Source organism: Pristiophorus japonicus, chromosome 4 (genome assembly GCF_044704955.1).
Source record: "Pristiophorus japonicus isolate sPriJap1 chromosome 4, sPriJap1.hap1, whole genome shotgun sequence".
NCBI classification, from domain to species: domain Eukaryota; kingdom Metazoa; phylum Chordata; class Chondrichthyes; family Pristiophoridae; genus Pristiophorus; species Pristiophorus japonicus.
In genome coordinates this window covers 3,921,039-3,944,631 of record NC_091980.1, presented here as the reverse complement: position 1 = coordinate 3,944,631, position 23,593 = coordinate 3,921,039, and the positions used below count along the sequence as shown (strand labels likewise).

General features: G+C 49.6%; 1 protein-coding gene across 1 annotated transcript in view; it reads right to left on the bottom strand.

Moving 5' to 3' along the window:
- The window catches only part of flt4 (fms related receptor tyrosine kinase 4), a 355,428-nt gene that overhangs the window by 11,878 nt on the left and 319,957 nt on the right, over positions 1 to 23,593 (bottom strand). Inside the window, exons 23-26 of the mRNA XM_070877096.1 lie at positions 20,463 to 20,574; positions 17,302 to 17,401; positions 9,041 to 9,146; positions 6,119 to 6,255 (exon numbers count right to left, since the gene is read on the bottom strand). Coding sequence (XP_070733197.1) covers positions 6,119 to 6,255; positions 9,041 to 9,146; positions 17,302 to 17,401; positions 20,463 to 20,574 — 455 coding nt within the window. The remainder of the gene's footprint in view (positions 1 to 6,118; positions 6,256 to 9,040; positions 9,147 to 17,301; positions 17,402 to 20,462; positions 20,575 to 23,593) is intronic.

Below are 23,593 nucleotides of genomic sequence, written 5' to 3'. Positions count from 1 at the left end.
CCTCAATGTTCACTCCAATACTGACCCTCAATGTTCACCCCAATACTGACCCTCAATGTTCACTCCAATACTGACCCTCAATGTTCACCCCAATACTGACCCTCAATGTTCACTCCAATACTGACCCTCAATGCTCAAATACTGACCCTCAATGTTCACTCCAATACTGACCCTCAATGCTCCAATACTGACCCCCAATGCTCCAATACTGACCCTCAATGCTCCAATACTGACCCTCAATACACACTCCAATACTGACCCTCAATGCTCCAATACTGACCCTCAATACACACTCCAATACTGACCCTCAATACACACTCCAATACTGACCCTCAATGCTCCAATACTGACCCTCAATACATACTCCAATACTGACCCTCAATACACACTCCAATACTGACCCTCAATGCTCCAATACTGACCCTCAATGTTCACTCCAATACTGACCCTCAATGCTCCAATACTGACCCCCAATGCTCCAATACTGACCCTCAATGCTCCAATACTGACCCTCAATACACACTCCAATACTGACCCTCAATGCTCCAATACTGACCCTCAATACACACTCCAATACTGACCCTCAATACACACTCCAATACTGACCCTCAATGCTCCAATACTGACCCTCAATGCTCCAATACTGACCCTCAATACACACTCCAATACTGACCCTCAATACACACTCCAATACTGACCCTCAATGCTCCAATACTGACCCTCAATACACACTCCAATACTGACCCTCAATACACACTCCAATACTGACCCTCAATGCTCCAATACTGACCCTCAATACACACTCCAATACTGACCCTCAATACATACTCCAATACTGACCCTCAATGCTCCAATACTGACCCTCAATGTTCACTCCAATACTGACCATCAATGCTCCAATACTGACCCTCAATACACACTCCAATACTGACCCTCAATACACACTCCAATACTGACCCTCAATGCTCCAATACTGACCCTCAATACACACTCCAATACTGACCCTCAATACACACTCCAATACTGACCCTCAATGCTCCAATACTGACCCTCAATACATACTCCAATACTGACCCTCAATACACACTCCAATACTGACCCTCAATGCTCCAATACTGACCCTCAATGTTCACTCCAATACTGACCCTCAATGCTCCAATACTGACCCCCAATGCTCCAATACTGACCCTCAATGCTCCAATACTGACCCTCAATACACACTCCAATACTGACCCTCAATGCTCCAATACTGACCCTCAATACACACTCCAATACTGACCCTCAATACACACTCCAATACTGACCCTCAATGCTCCAATACTGACCCTCAATACACACTCCAATACTGACCCTCAATACACACTCCAATACTGACCCTCAATGCTCCAATACTGACCCTCAATACACACTCCAATACTGACCCTCAATACATACTCCAATACTGACCCTCAATGCTCCAATACTGACCCTCAATGTTCACTCCAATACTGACCATCAATGCTCCAATACTGACCCTCAATACACACTCCAATACTGACCCTCAATACACACTCCAATACTGACCCTCAATGCTCCAATACTGACCCTCAATACACACTCCAATACTGACCCTCAATACATACTCCAATACTGACCCTCAATGCTCCAATACTGACCCTCAATGTTCACTCCAATACTGACCATCAATGCTCCAATACTGACCCTCAATACACACTCCAATACTGACCCTCAATACACACTCCAATACTGACCCTCAATGCTCCAATACTGACCCTCAATACACACTCCAATACTGACCCTCAATACACACTCCAATACTGACCCTCAATGCTCCAATACTGACCCTCAATACACACTCCAATACTGACCCTCAATACACACTCCAATACTGACCCTCAATACACACTCCAATACTGACCCTCAATGCTCCAATACTGACCCTCAATGTTCACTCCAATACTGACCATCAATGCTCCAATACTGACCCTCAATGTTCACTCCAATACTGACCCTCAACGCTCCAATACTGACCCTCAATACACACTCCAATACTGACCCTCAATGTTCAAATACTGACCCTCAATACACACTCCAATACTGACCCTCAATACACACTCCAATACTGACCCTCAATACACACTCCAATACTGACCCTCAATGCTCCAATACTGACCTCAATACACACTCTGATAATAAAAGTTTGAAGTTTACTATTGATCTTAGAATGTTGTTGCTCACGGACTGTCTGAGTGGTTGCTGGTTTATAAAGGTAGGGGTGGTTATTCCTCACCGGAGGCATCACCAGGGCAGCTGATTTACCACGACTGCGTCAAATTCCAGTCGCATTAAATGGTGTGTGGTTTTACTGTTTACTGAGGAAATCAAAATCCCTAACTCTGACCATTATCTTTTGTCCCAAACTATAAATGAGTGTCCTTGATTATTATATGTTTATTTACTGTGGATTTAATTTATATCGCCGGCCATTTAATGTGGACGATAAACGGAAAGATTGTTGGCAGCGTGTAGCAGATTGGAGACTCCCGTGTGATAATCCTCCCGTGGAGCACCTTGGGACGTTTCACTACGTTAAAGGCGCTATATAAATACAAGTTGTGTGTGTGTGTGTGGCACTGGTGGTGAATGTGTGTGTGTGTGTTAGATACTGGTGGTGAGTGTGTCTGTGTGTGACACTGGTGGTGAGTGCGTGTGTGTGGGACATTGGTGGTGAGTGCGTGTGTGTGTGGGACACTGGTGGTGAGTGCGTGTGTGTGGGACACTGGTGGTGAGTGTGGGGGGGACACTGGTGGTGAGTGCGTGTGTGTGTGGGACACTGGTGGTGAGTGCGTGTGTGTGTGGGACACTGGTGGTGAGTGCGTGTGTGTGTGTGGGGGACACTGGTGGTGAGTGCGTGTGTGTGTGGGACACTGGTGGTGAGTGCGTGTGTGTGTGGGACACTGGTGGTGAGTGCGTGTGTGTGTGGGACACTGGTGGTGAGTGCGTGTGTGTGTGGGACACTGGTGGTGAGTGCGTGTGTGTGTGGGACACTGGTGGTGAGTGCGTGTGTGTGTGGGACACTGGTGGTGAGTGCGTGTGTGTGGGACACTGGTGGTGAGTGCGTGTGTGTGTGGGACACTGGTGGTGAGTGCGTGTGTGTGTGGGACACTGGTGGTGAGTGCGTGTGTGTGGGACACTGGTGGTGAGTGCGTGTGTGTGTGGGACACTGGTGGTGAGTGCGTGTGTGTGTGTGGGGGACACTGGTGGTGAGTGCGTGTGTGTGTGGGACACTGGTGGTGAGTGCGTGTGTGTGTGGGACACTGGTGGTGAGTGCGTGTGTGTGTGGGACACTGGTGGTGAGTGCGTGTGTGTGGGACACTGGTGGTGAGTGCATGTGTGTGTGGGACACTGGTGGTGAGTGCGTGTGTGTGTGTGTGTGGGACACTGGTGGTGAGTGCGTGTGTGTGTGTGTGTGGGACACTGGTGGTGAGTGCGTGTGTGTGTGTGTGTGGGACACTGGTGGTGAGTGCGTGTGTGTGTGGGACACTGGTGGTGTGTGTGTGTGTGTGTGTGTGTGTGTGGGACACTGGTGGTGAGTGCGTGTGTGTGTGACACTGGTGGTGTGTGTGTGTGTGTGTGGGACACTGGTGGTGAGTGCGTGTGTGTGTGACACTGGTGGTGTGTGTGTGTGTGTGTGTGTTAGGTACTGGCGGCGAGTGTGTCTGTGTGTGACACTGGTGGTGAGTGCGTGTGTGTGGGGCACTGGTGGTGAGTGCGTGTGTGTGGGGGACACTGGTGGTGAGTGCGTGTGTGTGGGGCACTGGTGGTGAGTGCGTGTGTGTGGGGCACTGGTGGTGAGTGCGTGTGTGTGGGGGACACTGGTGGTGAGTGCGTGTGTGTGGGGCACTGGTGGTGAGTGCGTGTGTGTGGGGCACTGGTGGTGAGTGCGTGTGTGTGGGGGACACTGGTGGTGAGTGCGTGTGTGTGGGGGACACTGGTGGTGAGTGCGTGTGTGTGGGGCACTGGTGGTGAGTGCGTGTGTGTGGGGGACACTGGTGGTGAGTGCGTGTGTGTGGGGCACTGGTGGTGAGTGCGTGTGTGTGGGGCACTGGTGATGAGTGCGTGTGTGTGGGGGACACTGGTGGTGAGTGTGTGTGTGGGGGACACTGGTGGTGAGTGCGTGTGTGTGTGGGACACTGGTGGTGAGTGCGTGTGTGTGGGACACTGTAGTGTGTGTGGGACACTGTAGTGTGTGGGTGTGTGGTGGACACTGGTGGTGGGGGCGTGTGTGGGACACTGGTGGTGAGTGCGTGTGTGTGGGACACTGGTGGTGTGTGTGTGTGTGTGTGTGTGTGTGTGGGGCACTGGTGGTGAGTGCGTGTGTGGGGGACACTGGTGGTGTGTGTGTGTGCGCGTGTGTGGGGCACTGGTGGTGAGTGCGTGTGTGTGGGACACTGGTGGTGAGTGCGTGTGTGTGGGACACTGGTGGTGAGTGCGTGTGTGTGGGACACTGGTGGTGAGTGCGTGTGTGTGGGACACTGGTGGTGAGTGCGTGTGTGTGGGACACTGGTGGTGGGAGCGTGTGTGTGGGACAGTGGTGGTGGGGGCGTGTGTGTGGGACAGGGGTGGTGGGGGCGTGTGTGTGGGACACTGGTGGTGTGTGTGTGTGTGTGTGTGTGGGGGACACTGGTGGTGAGTGCGTGTGTGTGTGTGTGTGGGACACTGATAGTGTGTGTGTGTGTGTGGGACACTGGTGGTGAGTGCGTGTGTGGGGGACACTGGTGGTGTGTGTGTGTGTGTGTGTGTGTGGGACACTGATAGTGTGTGTGTGTGTGTGGGACACTGGTGGTGAGTGCGTGTGTGGGGGACACTGGTGGTGTGTGTGTGTGTGTGTGTGTGTGTGGGGCACTGGTGGTGTGTGTGTGTGTGTGTGTGGGGCACTGGTGGTGAGTGCGTGTGTGTGGGGGGCACTGGTGGTGAGTGCGTGTGTGGGACACTGGTGGTGAGTGCGTGTGTGTGGGGGACACTGGTGGTGAGTGCGTGTGTGTGTGGGACACTGGTGGTGAGTGCGTGTGTGTGGGGCACTGGTGGTGAGTGCGTGTGTGTGGGACACTGTAGTGTGTGTGTGTGTGTGGGGGACACTGGTGGTGGGGGCGTGTGTGGGACACTGGTGGTGAGTGCGTGTGTGGGGGACACTGGTGGTGTGTGTGTGTGTGTGTGTGGGGCACTGGTGGTGAGTGCGTGTGTGTGGGACACTGGTGGTGAGTGCGTGTGTGTGGGACACTGGTGGTGGGAGCGTGTGTGTGGGACAGTGGTGGTGGGGGCGTGTGTGGGGGACACTGGTGGTGTGTGTGTGTGTGTGTGTGTGTGTGTGGGGCACTGGTGGTGAGTGCGTGTGTGTGGGACACTGGTGGTGAGTGCGTGTGTGTGTGTGTGTGGGGCACTGGTGGTGTGTGTGTGTGTGTGGGACACTGTAGTGTGTGTGTGTGTGTGTGTGGGGGACACTGGTAGTGTGTGTGTGTGTGTGTGTGGGGGACACTGGTGGTGTGTGTGTGTGTGTGTGTGTGGGGCACTGGTGGTGGTGAGTGCGTGTGTGGGGGACACTGGTGGTGTGTGTGTGTGTGTGGGACACTGGTGGTGAGTGCGTGTGTGTGGGACACTGTAGTGTGTGTGTGTGTGTGTGTGGGGGACACTGGTAGTGTGTGTGTGGGACACTGTAGTGTGTGTGTGTGTGTGGGGGACACTGATGGTGGGGGCGTTGCTTGGTTTGTGCAGCAGCTATGGATAGGATGCTGGGCTCTGGCAGTGCTGTGATGGTGGTTCTGGGGTGTGACAGCACTGTGTGTGGGGGGTGCGGGCGGTTGGGAGTCCTGGGATGGTAGTGGGGTCTGCTGGGACCGAGGGTGGAGGGGTATCCTGGTATGAAATGACCGTGTGTGGGCGGGGGGACCTTGAGGTCTGGGTGTCTTGGCACAGTTACGGGAGTCTGCTGGTAGTGAGGGCGAGGGGGACTCAGGACATGGTGGTCTGATGGTGGGGTGGGACCTGAGTGTCTTAGGACACAGTTGGCCGATAGCTTGGCCGTGCGTGATCTATCGCTTGGCCAATTGACATGTCCTACCTGGGTCCGATACTGTCGCATCGTGATCTCGATGGAGACTCATTGTCTCCGTGAGGCATGGATGAAGTCGGTTGCGAAAAGCCCAGGTCATCGTCCGCGCATTGCAACATACTCAGCGGAATGTAGTCCTTCCCGTCCTGAAAGAAAAATAATTTAATTTCTATAGCGCCTTTCATGACCTCAGGACATTCCAAAGCGCTTCACGGCTGATGAAGGATTGCAGCAGCAGCCAATTTACACACAGCAAGATCCTGCAAACAGCAATGACCAGATAATCTATATTTTTTAGTGATGTTAGTTGAAGGATAAATATTGGCCCCAGGGCACCGGAGAGAACTCCCCCTGCTCTTCTTCCAATAGTGGCCCCAGGATCTTTTACATCCACCCGAGAGGGCAGACGGGGCCTCGGTTTAACGTCTCATCCGAAAGACGGCACCTCCGACAGTGCAGCGCCCCCTCAGTACTGCCCCTCCGACAGTGCCGCGCCCCCTCAGTACTGCCCCTCCGACAGTGCAGTGCTCCTTCAGTACTGCCGCTCCGACAGTGGGGCACTCCCTCAGTACTGCCCCTCCGACAGTGTCGTGCCCCCTCAGTACTGCCCCTCCGACAGTGCAGCACTCCCTCAGTACTGCCCCTCCGACAGTGCAGTGCTCCCTCAGTACTGCCCCTCCGACAGTGCAGTGCTCCCTCAGTACTGCCGCTCCGACAGTGCGGTGCTCCTTCAGTACTGCCGCTCCGACAGTGCGGCACTCCCTCAGTACTGCCGCTCCGACAGTGCGGCACTCCCTCAGTACTGCCCCTCCGACAGTGCCGCGCCCCCTCAGTACTGCCCCTCCGACAGTGCAGCACTCCCTCAGTACTGCCCCTCCGACAGTGCAGTGCTCCCTCAGTACTGCCGCTCCGACAGTGCAGTGCTCCCTCAGTACTGCCCCTCCGACAGTGCAGCGCTCCCTCAGTACTGCCCGGCCGACAGTGCAGCGCTCCCTCAGCACTGCCCCTCCGACAGTGCAGCGCCCCCTCAGTACTGCCCCCCCGACAGTGCGGCGCTCCCTCAGAACTGCCCCTCCGACAGTGCAGCGCTCCCTCAGTACTGCCCCCCCGACAGTGCGGCGCTCCCTCAGAACTGCCCCTCCGACAGTGCGGCACTCCCTCAGTACTGCCCCTCCAACAGTGCCGCGCCCCCTCAGTACTGCCCCTCCGACAGTGCAGCGCTCCCTCAGTACTGCCCCTCCGACAGTGTGGAGCTCCCTCAGTATTGCCCCTCTGACAGAGCGGAGCTCCCTCAGTATTGCCCCTCCGACAGTGCAGCACGAGAGTGGTAGGAGGATTCCCCAGGATCTTTGGGATGACCTCTCCAGAGATGCTTTGACATGGTAAGAAGATGATTAGAAGCTCCTTAGAAAGCCTCAGATGGTAAAGGCCTCACCCAGTGTGGTGCTGAGCAAAACAGGCCGAGTTTGCTTTGGGTATAGGCAGCGCTGGCCAGTGCAGTTATTACCTATCCCACACATACCTTGAGAAGATGGTGGTGGGCCTCCGTGTTACACTGAGTGAAACTCACACAGCAATGAGAGTGTTGCCCGGATTAGGTGCTCAACTCTCGGGAGTGGGACTTGAACCCATGATCTTCTGACCCAGAGGTCGGATTGCTGCCGACTGAGCCACAGATGTAGCAGGCGGAGAGCTTTGGGAGCTATCGGTCCAAAGCCACCTGCTCCTCCTGCTTCCTACAGGACACGTCCCGTGAGTTCGGCAATTTCGCACAAGGGAAGACCCCAAGCAGGGCTCCCGCTCCTGATCCCGGTCCAGCAAATCCTGCTGCAAGAGGCAGTACTGGGTGTTGGGTGAGGTCAGGACTGGGCTTGTGCCCGATGGACCCCGTGGTTCACACCTTGTCAACGCTCAATGCCCCGCCTCACATGGGACGAGTGCCACTCGGGATGAGCTGGCTGAATTCGGGATGGAAGTCAGTAGGAGTCAGTGCCTTCAAGAGGGATGGAGAATTGGGAGGAAAGCCCCAATAAGACGAGTTATTGGGAATGAATTCAGACCCCTTTCTGAATTATTGTTTAAAAAAAAACAATCCTGTGGAACTGCCCCTAAGAACATAAGAAACAGGAGCAGGAGTCGGCCATTCGGCCCCTCGAGCTTGCTGCCATTCAATAAGATCATGGCTGATCCGATCATGGACTCAGCTCCACTTCCCTGCTCGCTCCCCATAACCCTTGACTCCCTTATGGCTCAAAAATCTGTCTATCTCCACCTTCAATATAGTCAATGACCCAGCCTCCACAGCTCTCTGGGGCAGAGAATTCCAAAGATTCATGACCCTCTGAGAAGAAATTCCTCCTCATTTCAGTTGTAAATGGGTGGCCCCTTAATTTGAGACAATGCCCCCTAGTTCTAGATATCCCACAAGGGGAAACATCCTCTCTGCATCTACCCTGTTAAGCCCTTTCAGGATCTTATATGTTTCAATAAGATCACCTCTCATTCTTCTAAACTCCAATGAGTATAGGCCCAACCTGCTCAACCTTTCTTCATAAGTCAACCCCTTCATCTCAGGAATCAACCTTGTGAACCTACTTTGAACAGCCTCCAATGCAAGTATATCCCTCCTTGGAGACCAAAACTGCACGCAGTGCTCCAGGTGTGGCCTCACCAATACCCTGTACAGTTGTAGCAGGACTTCTCTGCTTTTATACTCCATCCTCCTTGCAATAAAGGCCAACATTCTATTGGCCTTCCTGATCACTTGCTGTACCTGCATGCTAACCTTTTATGTTTCATGCACAAGGACCCCCGGGTCCTTCTGTTTTGGTGTGTGTCTATTCAAAATATGGAACACATTCCCTGTTGGTTGGGCTGAGCCAGATGCAAACTGTGGTGAGCAGAGCAGGTGATGTATCTCAGGTGACCTACCTGTTGGACGTTAGCTTGCAACAGATCCCCGAGCAGCTCCACCAGGTCGGAGAAGGTTGGCCTGTCCTTCGGCTCACCCTGCCAACTGCCCAGCATTATACGGTAACTGCCAAATAAACAGTGAGGTTCCTTGTTAGTTAACGGCCAGACAGAACAAGACCCGCAAAGAAACCCCAGCGTTTAAGGACTTTGAGGATTGTCCACTTCCAGCTGAGGAAGTTGCAGTGTGCCAGGCAGACTCATTCACAAAGAGAGGACTTGAATTTATATAGCGCCTGTTGCATAAGAGCTTACAAATTAGGAACAGGAATAGACCATATGGCCCCTCGAGCCTGCTCCAACATTCAATAAGATCTCGGCTGATTTACATCAACACTAGCAGTGTGCACCATCGACAAGATGCACTGCAGCAACTCGCCAAGGCTTCTTCGGCAACACCTCACAAACCCACGACCTCTACCACCTAGAAGGACAAGAGCAGCAGGCACATGGGAACACCACCACCTCCACGTTCCCCTCCCAGTCACACACCATCCTGACTTGGAAATATATCGGCCGTTCCTTCATCGTCGCTGGGTCACAATCCTGGAACTCCCTCCCTAACAGCACTGTGGGAGCACCTTCACCACACGGACTGCAGCGGTTCAAGAAGGTGGCTCACCACCACCTTCTCAAGGGGCAATTAGGGATGGGCAATAAATGCCGGGCCTGGCCAGCGAGGCCCACATCCCGTAAATGAATTGAATAAAAACTTAATTTTCCCGCCCTATCCCTTAATTCCCTTAGTGTCCAAAATCTATTGATCTCTGACTTCAATATAGTCAACTTTACATCCCAAAGTGTCTCACAGCCAATGAAGTACGACTTAAGTCACTTTTGTAATGTAGGAATCGCGGCAGCCAATGAGCGCCCAGCAAACTCCCCAAATCAGCAATGAGATTAATGACAGATTTACAACAGTTCTGTTTCAGTGATATGGGTTGAGGGATTAAATATTGGCCAGGACACCAGGGAGAATGCCACTTTTCTTCTTCGAATAGTGTCATGGGATCTTTTACCTCTGCCTGAGAGGGCAGAGGGGGCCTAATGTGGATGCATTGGTTGTAAATTACCAAAATTCCCTGGATTCTGGGGAGGTCCCAGCAGATTGGAAAACTGCAAATGTAACGCCTCCATTTAAAAAAGGAGGCAGACAAAAAGCAGAAAACTATTGACCAGTTAGCCTAACATCTGGTTGGGAAAATGTTGGAGTCCATTATTAAAGAAGCAGTAGTAGGACATTTGGAAAACAAAATTCGGTCGGGCAGAGTCAGCATGGATTTATGAAGGGGAAGTCATGTTTGACAAATTTGCTGGAGATATTTGAGGAAGTAACGAACAGGGTGGATAAAGGGGAACCAGTGGATGTGGTGTATTTGGATTTGCAGAAGGCATTTGACAAGGTGCCACATAAAAGGTTACTGCACAAGATAAAAGTTCACGGGGTTGGGGTAATATATTAGCATAGATAGAGGATTGGCTAACTAACAGAGAGTAGGGATAAATGATTCATTCTCTGGTTGGCAACCAGTAAATAGTGGGGTGTCGTAGGGATCAGTGCTGGGACCTCAACTATTTACAATCTATATTAACGACTTGGAAGAAGGGACTGAGTGTAACGTAGCCAAGTTTGCTGATGATACAAAGATGGGAGGAAAAACAATGTGTGAGGAGGACACAAAAAAATCTACAAAAAGACATAGACAGGCTAAGTGAGTGGGCAATAATTTGACAGATGGTGCATAATGTTGGTAAGAGTGAGGTCATGCACTTTGGCAGAAAAAAAATCAAAGAGTAAGTGACATTTAGCATTGTTGTTGCCAAATTAAGTTATTCTCAGGGTAAGTCATGGCAGGAGAGCTCGGACACATGTTATGCTCCTCCTGTACTATGTGGGAAGTCAGGGACGCTTCTGGTGTCCCTGACGACTACGTGTGCGGGAAGTGTATCCACCTGCAGATCCTGACAGACCGCATTGCGGCACTGGAGCTGCGGGTGGATTCACTCTGGAGCATGCACGATGCTGAGAATGACTTGAATAGCACGTTTAGTGAGTTGGTCTCACCGCAGGTAAAGGGTACACAGCCAGATAGGTAATGGGTGACCAACAGGAAGAGCAGTGGAAGGAAGGTAGTGCAGGGGTCCCCTGCGGTCATCCCCTTGCAAAACACATACACCGCTTTGGGTACTTTTGAGGGGGATGACTCATCAGGGGAGGGCAGCAGCAGCCAAGTTCATGGCACCGTGGGTGGCTCTGCTGCACAGGAGGGCAGGAAAGAGAGCTATAGTGATAGGGGATTCGATTGTAAGGGGAATAGATAGGCGTTTCTGCGGCTGCAACCGAGACTCCAGGATGGTATGTTGCCTCCCTGGTGCAAGGGTCAAGGATGTCTCGGAGCGGGTGCAGGAAATTCTGAAAAGGGAGGGTGAACAGCCAGTTGTCGTGATGCACATAGGTACCAACGGTCTAGACAAAAAACGGGATGAGCTCCTACGAGACGAATTTGGGGAGCTAAGAGCTAAATTTAAAAATAGGACCTCAAAAGTAGTAATCTCAGGATTGCTACCAGTGCCACGTGCTAGTCAGAGTAGGAATCGCAGGATAGCTCAGATGAATACGTAGCTTGGGGAGTGGTGCAGAAGGGAGGGATTCAAATTCTTGGGGCATTGGAACCAGTTCTGGGGGAGGTGGGACCAGTACAAACCGGACGGTCTGCACCTGAGCAGGACCGGAACCAATGTCCTCGGGGGAGTGTTTGCTAATGCTGTTGGGGAGGAGTTAAACTAATATGGCAAGGGGACGGGAACCTATGCAGGGAGGCAGAGGGAAATAAAAGGGAGACAGAGGCAAAAGATAGAAAGGAGAATAGTAAAAGTGGAGGGCAGGGAATCCCAAGGCAAAAAACAAAAAGGGCCACAATACAGCAAAATTTTAAAGGGGCAAGGTGTATTAAAAAGACAAGCCTGAAGGCTCTGTGCCTCAATGCGAGGAGTTCTCGGAATAAGATGGATTATTAACTGCGCAGATAGCAGTTAATGGATATGATTGAATTGGCATCACGGAGACATGGCTCCAGGGTGACCAAGGCTGGGAACTCAACATCCAGGGGTATTCAACATTTAGGAAGGATAGACAGAGAGGAAAAGGAGGCGGGGTGGTGTTGCTGGTTAAAGAGGAAATTAATGCAATAGTAATGAAGGACATTTGCTTGGATGATGTGGAATCAGTATGGGTGGAGTTGAGGAATACTAAAGGGCAGAAAACGCTGGTGGGAGTTGTGTACAGGCCACCAAACAGTAGTAGTGAGGTTGGGGACAGCATCAAACAAGAAATAAGGGATGTGTGCAATAAAGGTACAGCAGTTATCATGGGCGACTTTAATTTACATAAAGATTGGGCTAACCAAACTGGTAGCAATGCGGTAGAGGAGGATTTCCTGGAGTGTATTAAGGATGGTTTTCTTGACCAATATGTCGAGGAACCAACTAGAGAGCTGGCCATCCTAGACTGGGTGATGCGTAATGAGAAAGGACTAATTAGCAATCTTGTTGTGCGAGGCCCCTTGGGGAAGAGTGACCATAATATGGTAGAATTCTTTATTAAGGTGGAGAGTGACACAGTTAATTCAGAAACTAGGGTCCTAAACTTAAGGAAAGCTAACTTCGACGGCATGAGGAGTGAATTGGCTAGAATAGACTAGCAAATGAGTTGACGGTGGATAGGCAATGGCAAACATTTATCGATCACATGGATGAACTTCAACAGTTGTACATCCCTGTCTGCAATAAAAATAAAACAGGGAAGGTAGTTCAACCGTGGCTAACAAGGGAAATTAAGGATAGTGTTCAATCCAAGGAAGAGGCATATAAATTGTCCAGAAAAAGCAGCAAACCTGAGGACTGGGAGAAATTTAGAATTCAGCAGAGGAGGACAAAGGGTTTAATTAGGAGGGGAAATATAGAGTACGAGAGGAAGCTTGTCGGGAACATAAAAACTGACTGCAAAAGCTTCTATAGATATATGAAGAGAAAAAGATTAGTGAAGACAAACGCAGGTCCTTTGCAGTCAGATTAAGGTGAATTTATAATGGGGAACAAAGAAATGGCAGACCAATTGAACAAATACTTTGGTTCTGTCTTCACAAAGGAAGACACAAATGACCTTCCGGATGTACTAGGGGACCGAGGGTCTAGTGAGAAGGAGGAACTGAAGGATATCCTTATTAGGCGGGAAATTGTGTTCGGGAAATTGATGGGATTGAAGGCCGACAAATCCCCGGGGCCTGATTGTCTGCATCCCAGAGTACTTAAGGAAGTGGCCCAAGAAATAGTGGATGCATTGGTGATCATTTTCCAACAGTCTATTGATTCTGGATCAGTTCCTATGGACTGGAGGGTAGCTAATGTAACACCACTTTTAAAAAAAAGAGGGAGAGAGAAAACGGGAAATTATAGACTGGTTAGCCTGACATCAGTAGTGGGGAAAATGTTGGAATCAATTATTAAGGATGAAAAACCAACTCATTTGGAAAGCAATGACAGGATCGGTCCAAGTCAGCATGGATTTGTGAAAGGGAAATCATGCTTGACAAATCTTCTGGAATTTTTTGAGGATGTAACTAGTAGAGTGGACAAGGGAGAACCAGTGGATGTGGTGTATTTGGACTTTCAAAAGGCCTTTGACAAGGTCCCACATAAGAGATTGGTGTGCAAAATCAAAGCACATGGTATTGGGGGTAATGTACTGGCGTGGATAGCGAACTGGTTGGCAGACAGGAAGCAGAGAGTCGGGATAAACGGGTCCTTTTCGGAATGTAAGGCTGTGACTAGTGGAGTGCCGCAGGGCTCAGTGCTGGGACCTCAGCTCTTTACAATATACATTAATGAATTGGATGAAGGAATTGAGTGTAATATCTTCAAGTTTGCAGATGACACTAAACTGGGTGGCGGTGTGAGCTGTGAGGAGGATGCTAAGAGGCTGCAGGGTGACTTGGACAGGTTAGGTGAGTGGGCAAATACATGGCAGATGCAGTATAATGTGGATAAATGTGAGGTTATCCACTTTGGTGGCAAAAACACGAAAGCAGAATATTATCTGAATGGTGGCAGATTAGGAAAAGGGGAGGTGCAACGAGACCTGGGTGTCATGGTTCACCAGTCATTGAAAGTTGGCATGCAGGTACAGCAGGTGGTGAAGAAGGCAAATGGTATGCTGGCCTTCATAGCTAGGGGATTTGAGTATAGGAGCAGGGAGGTCTTACTGCAGTTGTACAGGGCCTTGGTGAGGCCTCACCTGGAATATTGTGTCCAGTTTTGGTCTCCTAATCTGAGGAAGGACGTTCTTGCTATTGAGGGAGTGCAGCGAAGGTTCATCAGACTGATTCCAGGGATGGCTGGACTGACATATGAGGAGAGACTGGATCAATCGGGCCTGTATTCACTGGAGTTTAGAAGGATGAGAGAGGATCTCATAGAAACGTATATGATTCTGACGGGACAGGACAGGTTAGATGCATGAAGAATGTTCCTGATGTTGGGGAAGTCCAGAACCAGGGGCCAGTCTTAGGATAAAGAGTAAGCCATTTAGGACTGAGATGAGGAGGAACTTCGTCACTGAGAGTTGTTAACCTGTGGAATTCCCTACCGCAGAGAGTTGTTGAGGCCAGTTCATTGGATATATTCAAGAGAGAGTTAGATATGGCCCTTATGGCTAAAGGGATCAAGGGGTATGGAGAGAAAGCAGGAAAGGGGTACTGAGGTGAATGATCAGCCATGATCATATTGAATGGTGGTGCAGGCTCGAAGGGCCGAATGGCCTACTCCTGCACCTATTTTCTATGTTTCTATGTTTCTAAGTTACTATTTAAATGGAGAAAGATTGCACAGTGCCGCAGTACAGCGGGACCTGAGGGTACTTGTGCATGAAACACAAAAGGATAGTATGCAGGTACAGCAAGTGATCAGGAAGGCCAATGGTATCTTGGCCTTTATTGCAAATGGGATGGAGTATAAAAGCAGGGAAGTCTTGGTACAGCTATACAAGGTATTGGTGAGGCCACACCTGGAACACTGCGAACAGTTTTGGTTTCCATATTTACGAAAGGATATACTTGCTTTGGAGGCAGTTCAGAGAAGGTTCATTAGTTTGATTCTGGGGATGAGGGGGTTGACTTATGAGGAAAGGTTGAGTAGGTTGGGCCTCTACTCATCAGAATTCAGAAGAATGAGAGGTGATCTTATCGAAATGTATAAGATTATGAGGGGGCTTGACAAGGTGGATGCAGAGAGGATGTTTCCACTGATGGGGGAGACTAGAACTAGAGGGCATGATCTTAGAATAAGGGGCCTCCCATTTAAAACTATGAGGAGGAATTTCTTCTCTCAGAGGATTGTAAATCTGTGGAATTCGCTGCCTCAGAGAGCTGTGGGCTGGGATATTGAATAAATTTATGACAGAGATAGATAAACAATAACAGGATAAAGGAACTGGCAGGGAAGTGGAGCTGAATCCATGATCAGATCAGCCATGATCTTATTGAATGGTAGAGCAGGCTCGAGGGGCCGTATGGCCTATTCCTGTTCCTATTTCTTATGTTCTTATAAAACACACCTCCGTCAGTACGGCACACCCTCAGTACTTCACTGGGAGTATCATCCCAAATTTTGTGCTCAAGTTTCTGGTGTGAGAGATGAACCCACAATCTTCTGACTCCCAGGGCAGGTACATCATGGGTTAGATACAGAGTAAAGCTCCCTCTACACTGTCCTATCAAACACTCATAGGGCAGTACAGCACGGGGTTAGATACAGAGTAAAGCTCCCTCTACACTGTCCCATCAAACACTCCCATGGCAGGTACATCATGGGTTAGATACAGAGTAAAGCTCCCTCTACACTGTCCCATCAAACACTCCCAGGGCAGGTACAGCACGGGGTTAGATACAGAGTAAAGCTCCCTCCACTATCCCATCAAACACTCCCAGGGCAGGTACAGCACAGGTTAGATATAGAGTAAAGCTCCCTCTACACTGTCCCACCAAACACTCGCGGGACAGGTACAGCACGGGTTAGATACAGAGTAAAGCTCCCTCTACACTATCCCATCAAACACTCCCAGGGCAGATACAGCATGGGTTAGATACAGAGTAAAGCTCCCTCTACACTGTCCCATCAAACACTCCCAGGGCAGGTACAGCACAGGTTAGATACAGAGTAAAGCTCCCTCTGCACTGTCCCATCAAACACTCCTAGGGCATGTACAGCATGGGTTAGATATAGAGTAAAGCTCCCTCTACACTGTCCCATCAAACACTCCCAGGACAGGTGCAGTACAGGGTTAGATACAGAGTAAAGCTCCCTCTACACTGTCCCATCAAAGACTCCCAGGGCAGGTACAGCACGGGGTTGGATACAGAGTAAAGCTCCCAGGGCAGGTACAGGCTGGATACGATCTGGAATTCACTGCCTGAATAGTGGGTGGGAGCAGATACAATAATCACTTTCAAAAGGGAATTGGATAAATACTTGAAAAGTAAAGATTTGCCGGGCTGTGGGGAAAGAGCGGGGGGAGTGGGACTGATTGGATCGCTGTTTCACAGATCCTGCATGGGCGCGATGGGCCGAATGGCCTCCTCCTGTGCCATTTGATTCTATGATTATATACATGTTATATTCTGACAGTTAATGAAACCACACTGTAACACAATCTGAATGCTGGATTCTCTGCCCACAGGAACAAGGAGGAGGACATTCAGCCCGTCGAACCTGTTCCATCATTCAATTCGATGATGGCTGATCTGTATCTTAACTCCAGCTCCCCGCCTTGGTTCCGTATCCCTTAATACCCTACCCCAACAAAAATCTACCAATCTCGGTTTTGAGATTTTCTATTGCCCCCCCCCGGCCTCCACAGGTTTTGGGGGAGAGTTCCCAATTCCCACCACCCTTATTGTGAAGAAGTGCTCCTGACACCACCCCTGAACGGCCGGGCTCTAATTTTAAGGTTACGCCCCCTTGTTCTGGACTCCCCCAACCCCGCCCCGCCCCCACCAGACCAAATTAGGGTAGATAGGGAGAGGCTATCATCTCCAACACCTCGATTCGATCACCCCTGAATCTGCTACATTCGAGGGAACACAGGCTCGCTCTGTGCAACCCCTCCTCACAATCTAACCCTTCGAGCCCCTGGTATCATTTTGAGGTCCAAGACACATTCGCATTACATTTCCGCTGTAGCGTATTCCGGAGCCCGCATCCTGGTGCCTTCCCGCAGTCTCTGGCAGAACTCCTCGTTGATTTGGACCCCGGGATAGGGTGAGACACCTGGAACGAGAGGGGAGTCAGTACAGTGAAAGCAAGTTCACGGAGCCCAGGGCCGGATTCAGGGCCCGATGGGCCTGGGGCAAACTGATCCAAATGGGCCCATAGTTATCTTTGCTCATCTTCGTCACATTACGTATATGATTCTGATTCTAAGTATGAAAACATAGGCCAGTATATTCAACAATGAAAGCATGTATTCTGATTCAAGTAGGTATATATTCTGGTTCAAGTAACATTGCAATACTAGGTTCCTATACATAGATGCAAATTTCTCTCAGGCTAGTACATATTTTGTTCTGTATATTGGTACATTAGTGTATATAGGTACATCAGTGTATATGGGTACTTCTGTATATAGGTATGTTAGTGTATATAGGTACATTTGTAGATAGGTACATTCGTGTGTATAGGCACTTCTGTATATAGTTACATTTGTATATAGGTACATTAGTGTATATAGGTACTTCTGTGTGTATAGGTACACTAGTGTATATAGGTACTTCTGTACATAGTTACCTTAGTGTATATAGGTACTTCTGTATATAGTTACATTAGTGTATATAGTTACATTAGTGTATATAGTTACTTCTATATATAGTTACATTAGTGTACATAGGTACATTTGTATATAGTTACATTAGTGTATATAGGTATTTATGTATATAGTTACATCAGTGTATACAGGTACATTTGTATATAGGTACATTAGTGTACATAGGTACTTCTGTATATAGTTACATTAGTGTATATAGGTACATTTGTATATAGGTACATTAGTGTATATAGGTGCTTCTGTATATATAGGTACACTAGTGTATATAGGTACTTCTGTATATAGTTAAATTAGTGTATACAGGTACATAAGAACATAAGAAGATAAGAATTAGGAATAGGAGTAGGCCATCTAGCCCCTCGAGCAAAAAGATCATGGCTGATCTGGCCGTGGACTCAGCTCCACTTACCCGCCCGCTCCCCGTAACCTTTAATTCCCTTATTGGTTAAAAATCTATCTATCTGTGATTTGAATACATTCAATGAGCTAGCCTCAACTGCTTCCTTGGGCAGAGAATTCCACAGATTCACAACCCTCTGGGAGAAGAAATTCCTTCTCAACTCGGTTTTAAATTGGCTCCCCCGTATTTTGAGGCTGTGCCCCCTAGTTCTAGTCTCCCCGACCAGTGGAAACAACCTCTCTGCCTCTATCTTGTCTATCCCTTTCATTATTTTAAATGTTTCTATAAGATCACCCCTCATCCTTCTGAACTCCAACGAGTAAAGACCCAGTCTACTCAACCTATCATCATAAGGTAACCCTCTCATCTCTGGAATCAGCCTAGTGAATCGTCTATCGTCTCTGTACCCCCTCCAAGGCTAGTATATCCTTCCTTAAGTAAGATGAACAAAACTGCACGCAGTACTCCAGGTGCGGCCTCACCAATACCCTATACAGTTGCAGCAGGACCTCCCTGCTTTTGTACTCCATCCCTCTCGCAATGAAGGCCAACATTCCATTCGCCTTCCTGATTACCTGCTGCACCTGCAAACTAACTTTTTGGGATTCATACACAAGGACCCCCAGGTCCCTCTGCACCACAGCATGTTGTAATTTCTCCCCATTCAAATAATATTCCCTTTTACTGTTTTTTTTCCCAAGGTTGATGACCTCACATTTTCCGACATTGTATTCCATCTGCCAAACCTTAGCCCATTCGCTTAACCTATCTAAATCTCTTTGCAGCCTCTCTGTGTCCTCTACACAACCCGCTTTCCCACTAATCTTTGTGTCATCTGCAAATTTTGTTACACTACACTCTGTCCCCTCTTCCAGGTCATCTATGTATATTGTAAACAGTTGTGGTCCCAGCACCGATCCCTGTGGCACACCACTAACCACCGATTTCCAACCAGAAAAGGACCAATTTATCCCGACTCTCTGCTTTCTGTTAGCCAGCCAATTCTCTATCCATGCTAATACATTTCCACTGACCCCACATACCTTTATCTTCTGCAGTAACCTTTTGTGTGGCACCTTATCAAATGCCTTTTGGAAATCTAAATACACCACATCCATCGGTACACGTCTATCCACATTCCCGTTATATCCTCAAAGAATTCCAGTAAATTAGTTAAACATGATTTCCCCTTCATGAATCCATGTTGCTTCAGCTTGATTGCACTATTTCTATCTAGATGTCCCGCTATTTCTTCCTTCATGATAGCTTCAAGCATTTTCCCCACTGCAGATGTTAAACTAACCGGCCTATAGTTACCTGCCTTTTGTCTGCCCCCTTTTTTAAACAGAGGCGTTACATTAGCTGCTCTCCAATCCGCTGGTACCTCCCCAGAGTCCAGAGAATTTTGGTAAATTATAACGAATGCATCTGCTATAACTTCCGCCATCTCTTTTAATACCCTGGGATGCATTTGTATATAGGTACATTAGTGTATATAGGTATTTCTGTATATAGGTATAAATAAGTGAATCTAACCTGTATAAGCAAGTATATATCCTGTAGATATTTTGCAAGATAACATTGCGAGACTTCCTATATGTACATGTTCCGCCAATAATCAATATTTTTCTCTGTCTTGTTTATACTCTCATTGTCTATCCTATGCAACCTGTGTGGGAGGCCTTATATTTTTTTTCTACATTTATTTGGTGGGCCTGTGGCTGCAGCCCATCCCCTCCCGCGGTTAATTCGCCCCCGGCCGTTAATTCCCCCCCCGCGGTTAATCCCCTCCCCCCCACGGTTAATCCGCCCCAATCCGCCCAGCGGTTAATTCCCCCCACTGTTAATCCCCCCGCAGTTAATCCTTCCCGCGGTTAATCCTCCCCAATTCCCCCCAGGGTTAATCCCCCCGCGGTTAATACCCCCCACGGTTAATCCCCCCCTGCGGTTAATCCTCCCCACGGTTAATCCCCCCCAATCCGCCAAAGTTTAGTCCACCACACGGTTACTCCGTCCCAATTCACCCAGCGGTTAATCTGCCCCGTGATTGATCCTCCCCGGCTCACAGCCTCTTTCAGACAAGCCACAGAACGGTAACTGTGATTTACCCAGAGAGAAGATTTCCCACAGGAGGACTCCAAACGACCACACGTCACTCTGAGTGGTGTATACTTTATCAAAGATGCTCTCCGGAGCCATCCACTTTAGCGGCAGTCTGGCCTGAAACAAACAGTTAAAATCAGGAGTAAACCTCCGTCCTTTGGTCAGTCAATGTCTTCGACCCGTCAAAAACCAGTCACAAGTTTATCCAGAAATATTCCTTCACTCCCAGAGTAGGTACAGCACGGGTTAGATACAGAGTAAAGCTCCCTCTACACTGTCCCATCAAACACTCCCAGGGCAGGTACAAGGGGTTAGATACAGAGTAAAGCTCCCTCTACACTGTCCCATCAAACACTCCCAGGGCAGGTACAGCACGGGTTAGATACAGAGTAAAGCTCCCTCTACACTGTCCCATCAAACACTCCCAGGGCAGGTACAGCACGGGTTAGATACAGAGTAAAGCTCCCTCTACACTGTCCCATCAAACACTCCCAGGGCAGGTACAGGAGGTTAGATACAGAGTAAAGCTCCCTCTACACTGTCCCATCAAACACTCCCAGGGCAGGTGCACGGGGTTAGATACAGAGTAAAGCTCCCTCTACACTGTCCCATCAAACACTCCCAGGGCAGGTACAGCATGGGTTAGATACAGGGTAAAGCTCCCTCTACACTGTCCCATCAAACACTCCCAGGGCAGGTACAGCACGGGGTTAGATGCAGAGTAAAGCTCCCTCTACACTGTCCCAACAAACACTCCCAGGGCAGGTGCACGGGGTTAGATACAGAGTAAAGCTCCCTCTACACTGTCCCATCAAACACTCCCAGGGCAGGTACAGGGGATTAGATACAGAGTAAAGCTCCCTCTATACTGTCCCATCAAACACTCCCAGGGCAGGTACAGCACGGGGTTAGATGCAGAGTAAAGCTCCCTCTGCACTGTCCCATCAAACACTCCCAGGGCAGGTACAGCACGGGGTTAGATGCAGAGTAAAGCTCCCTCTACACTGTCCCAACAAACACTCCCAGGGCAGGTACAGCACGGGGTTAGATGCAGAGTAAAGCTCCCTCTACACTGTCCCAACAAACACTCCCAGGGCAGGTGCACGGGGTTAGATACAGAGTAAAGCTCCCTCTACACTGTCCCATCAAACACTCCCAGGGCAGGTACAGGGGATTAGATACAGAGTAAAGCTCCCTCTACACTGTCCCATCAAACACTCCCAGGGCAGGTACAGCACGGGGTTAGATGCAGAGTAAAGCTCCCTCTGCACTGTCCCATCAAACACTCCCAGGGCAGGTACAGCACGGGGTTAGATGCAGAGTAAAGCTCCCTCTACACTGTCCCAACAAACACTCCCAGGACAGGTACAGCACGGGGTTAGATGCAGAGTAAAGCTCCCTCTACACTGTCCCAACAAACACTCCCAGGGCAGGTACAGCACGGGGTTAGATGCAGAGTACAGCATTTGAACCTGCCTCGGGATGAGGGGGTCGCTCCAAGGCCGGCATTTATTGCCCATCCCAAGTTGCCCTGAGAAGATGGGGGTGGGGCCTTCTGGAACCGCTGGGAGAGGGTTTGACACAAACCGAGAGTCTCGCTCGGACACTTCAGCGGGAGGTTAAGGGTCAAAGCACGTTGGTGTGGGACGGGAGTCACCTCTCGGCCCAGCCCGGGTAAGGACGGCAGGTTTCCTTCCAGTTGGGTTTTTATCGCAATCCAACAGACTCACGGTCACTTTTACTGATCCCAACTTTTTATTTACAGATTTTAAAAAAATGAATTGAAAGTGGTGGGATATGAACTCACATTCGCTGGATTATTTATCCATCACTCTAATCCATCTAGTTCAACATCTCCCATCCTGGGAATCCCACGACCAAACGCTAATGGAGTCGTTGACCAATCACAGCGATCAATGTCTATCAATGGGTCTACGACAGACCCAGACACCAGGTGAGGAAAACCCCTAGTGGGGGACAGCTTTGGGGACCATTATCCAGGAACAGGAGGAGGCCATTCAGCCCCTCGAGCCAGTTACACAGGAACAGGAGGAGGCCATTCAGCCCCTCGAGCCTGTTACACAGGAACAGGAGGAGGCCCATTCAGCCCTTCGAGTCTGTTACACAGGGACAGGAGGAGGCCATTCAGCCCCTCGAGCCTGTTACACAGGAACAGGATGAGGCCATTCAGCCCCTCGAGCCTGTTACACAGGAACAGGAAGAGGCCATTCAGCCCCTCGAGCCTGTTACACAGGAACAGGAGGAGGCCATTCAGCCCCTCGAGCCTGTTACACAGGAACAGGAGGATGCCCATTCAGCCCCTCGAGCCTGTTACACCGGAACAGGAAGAGGCCATTCAGCCCCTCGAGCTGGTTCCGCCATTGTTAGTCCATGGCTGATCTGTATCTTAACCCGCCTTGGTTCTGTAACCCTTACCCAGCAAAGAGCTATCAATCTCACTCCAGGCAATGATCAAGTTATTGCCTTTAAACAAACAAGTAATTATTATTTAAATGAAACTTTATGAAAATGCATGAAAATTCTCATTGTGAAAAAGCTTAGCTATCAGGGTACAAAGTCTTCCTTTTGGAAGCCGCAACATTTGGAGAGACAGGTCTAACCACAGGACTTTGTGTGTAGTGGGCACTTGCTCCCCCTTGTGCCCAGGATAATAACATTTGAACAGGAGGAGGCCGTTCAGCCCCTTGAGCCTGTTCCGCCATTCAATTAGTTCATAACCTACGTGTGTAGAAGCATAGAAGAATAGATATTTACGGCACAGAAGGAGGCCATTCGGCCCATCGTGTCCGCGCCGGACGACCAAGAGCTACCCAGCCTAATCCCACTTTCTAGCTCTTGGTCCGTAGCCCTGTAGGTTACGGCACTTCAGGTGCACATCCAAGCACTTTTAAATGTGGTGAGGGTTCCTGCCTCTACCACCATTTCAGGCAGTGAGTTCCAGACCCCCACCACCCTCTGGGTGAAAATAGTTCTCCTCAACTCCCTACCCTAAGTGGAGGAAGAGCATCCAGGAGGGCACTGAGCTCCTCGAGTCTCGTCGCCGAGAGCATGCAGAAAGCAAGCGCAGGCAGCGGAAGAAGCGTGCGGCAAACCAGACTCCCCACCCACCCTTTCC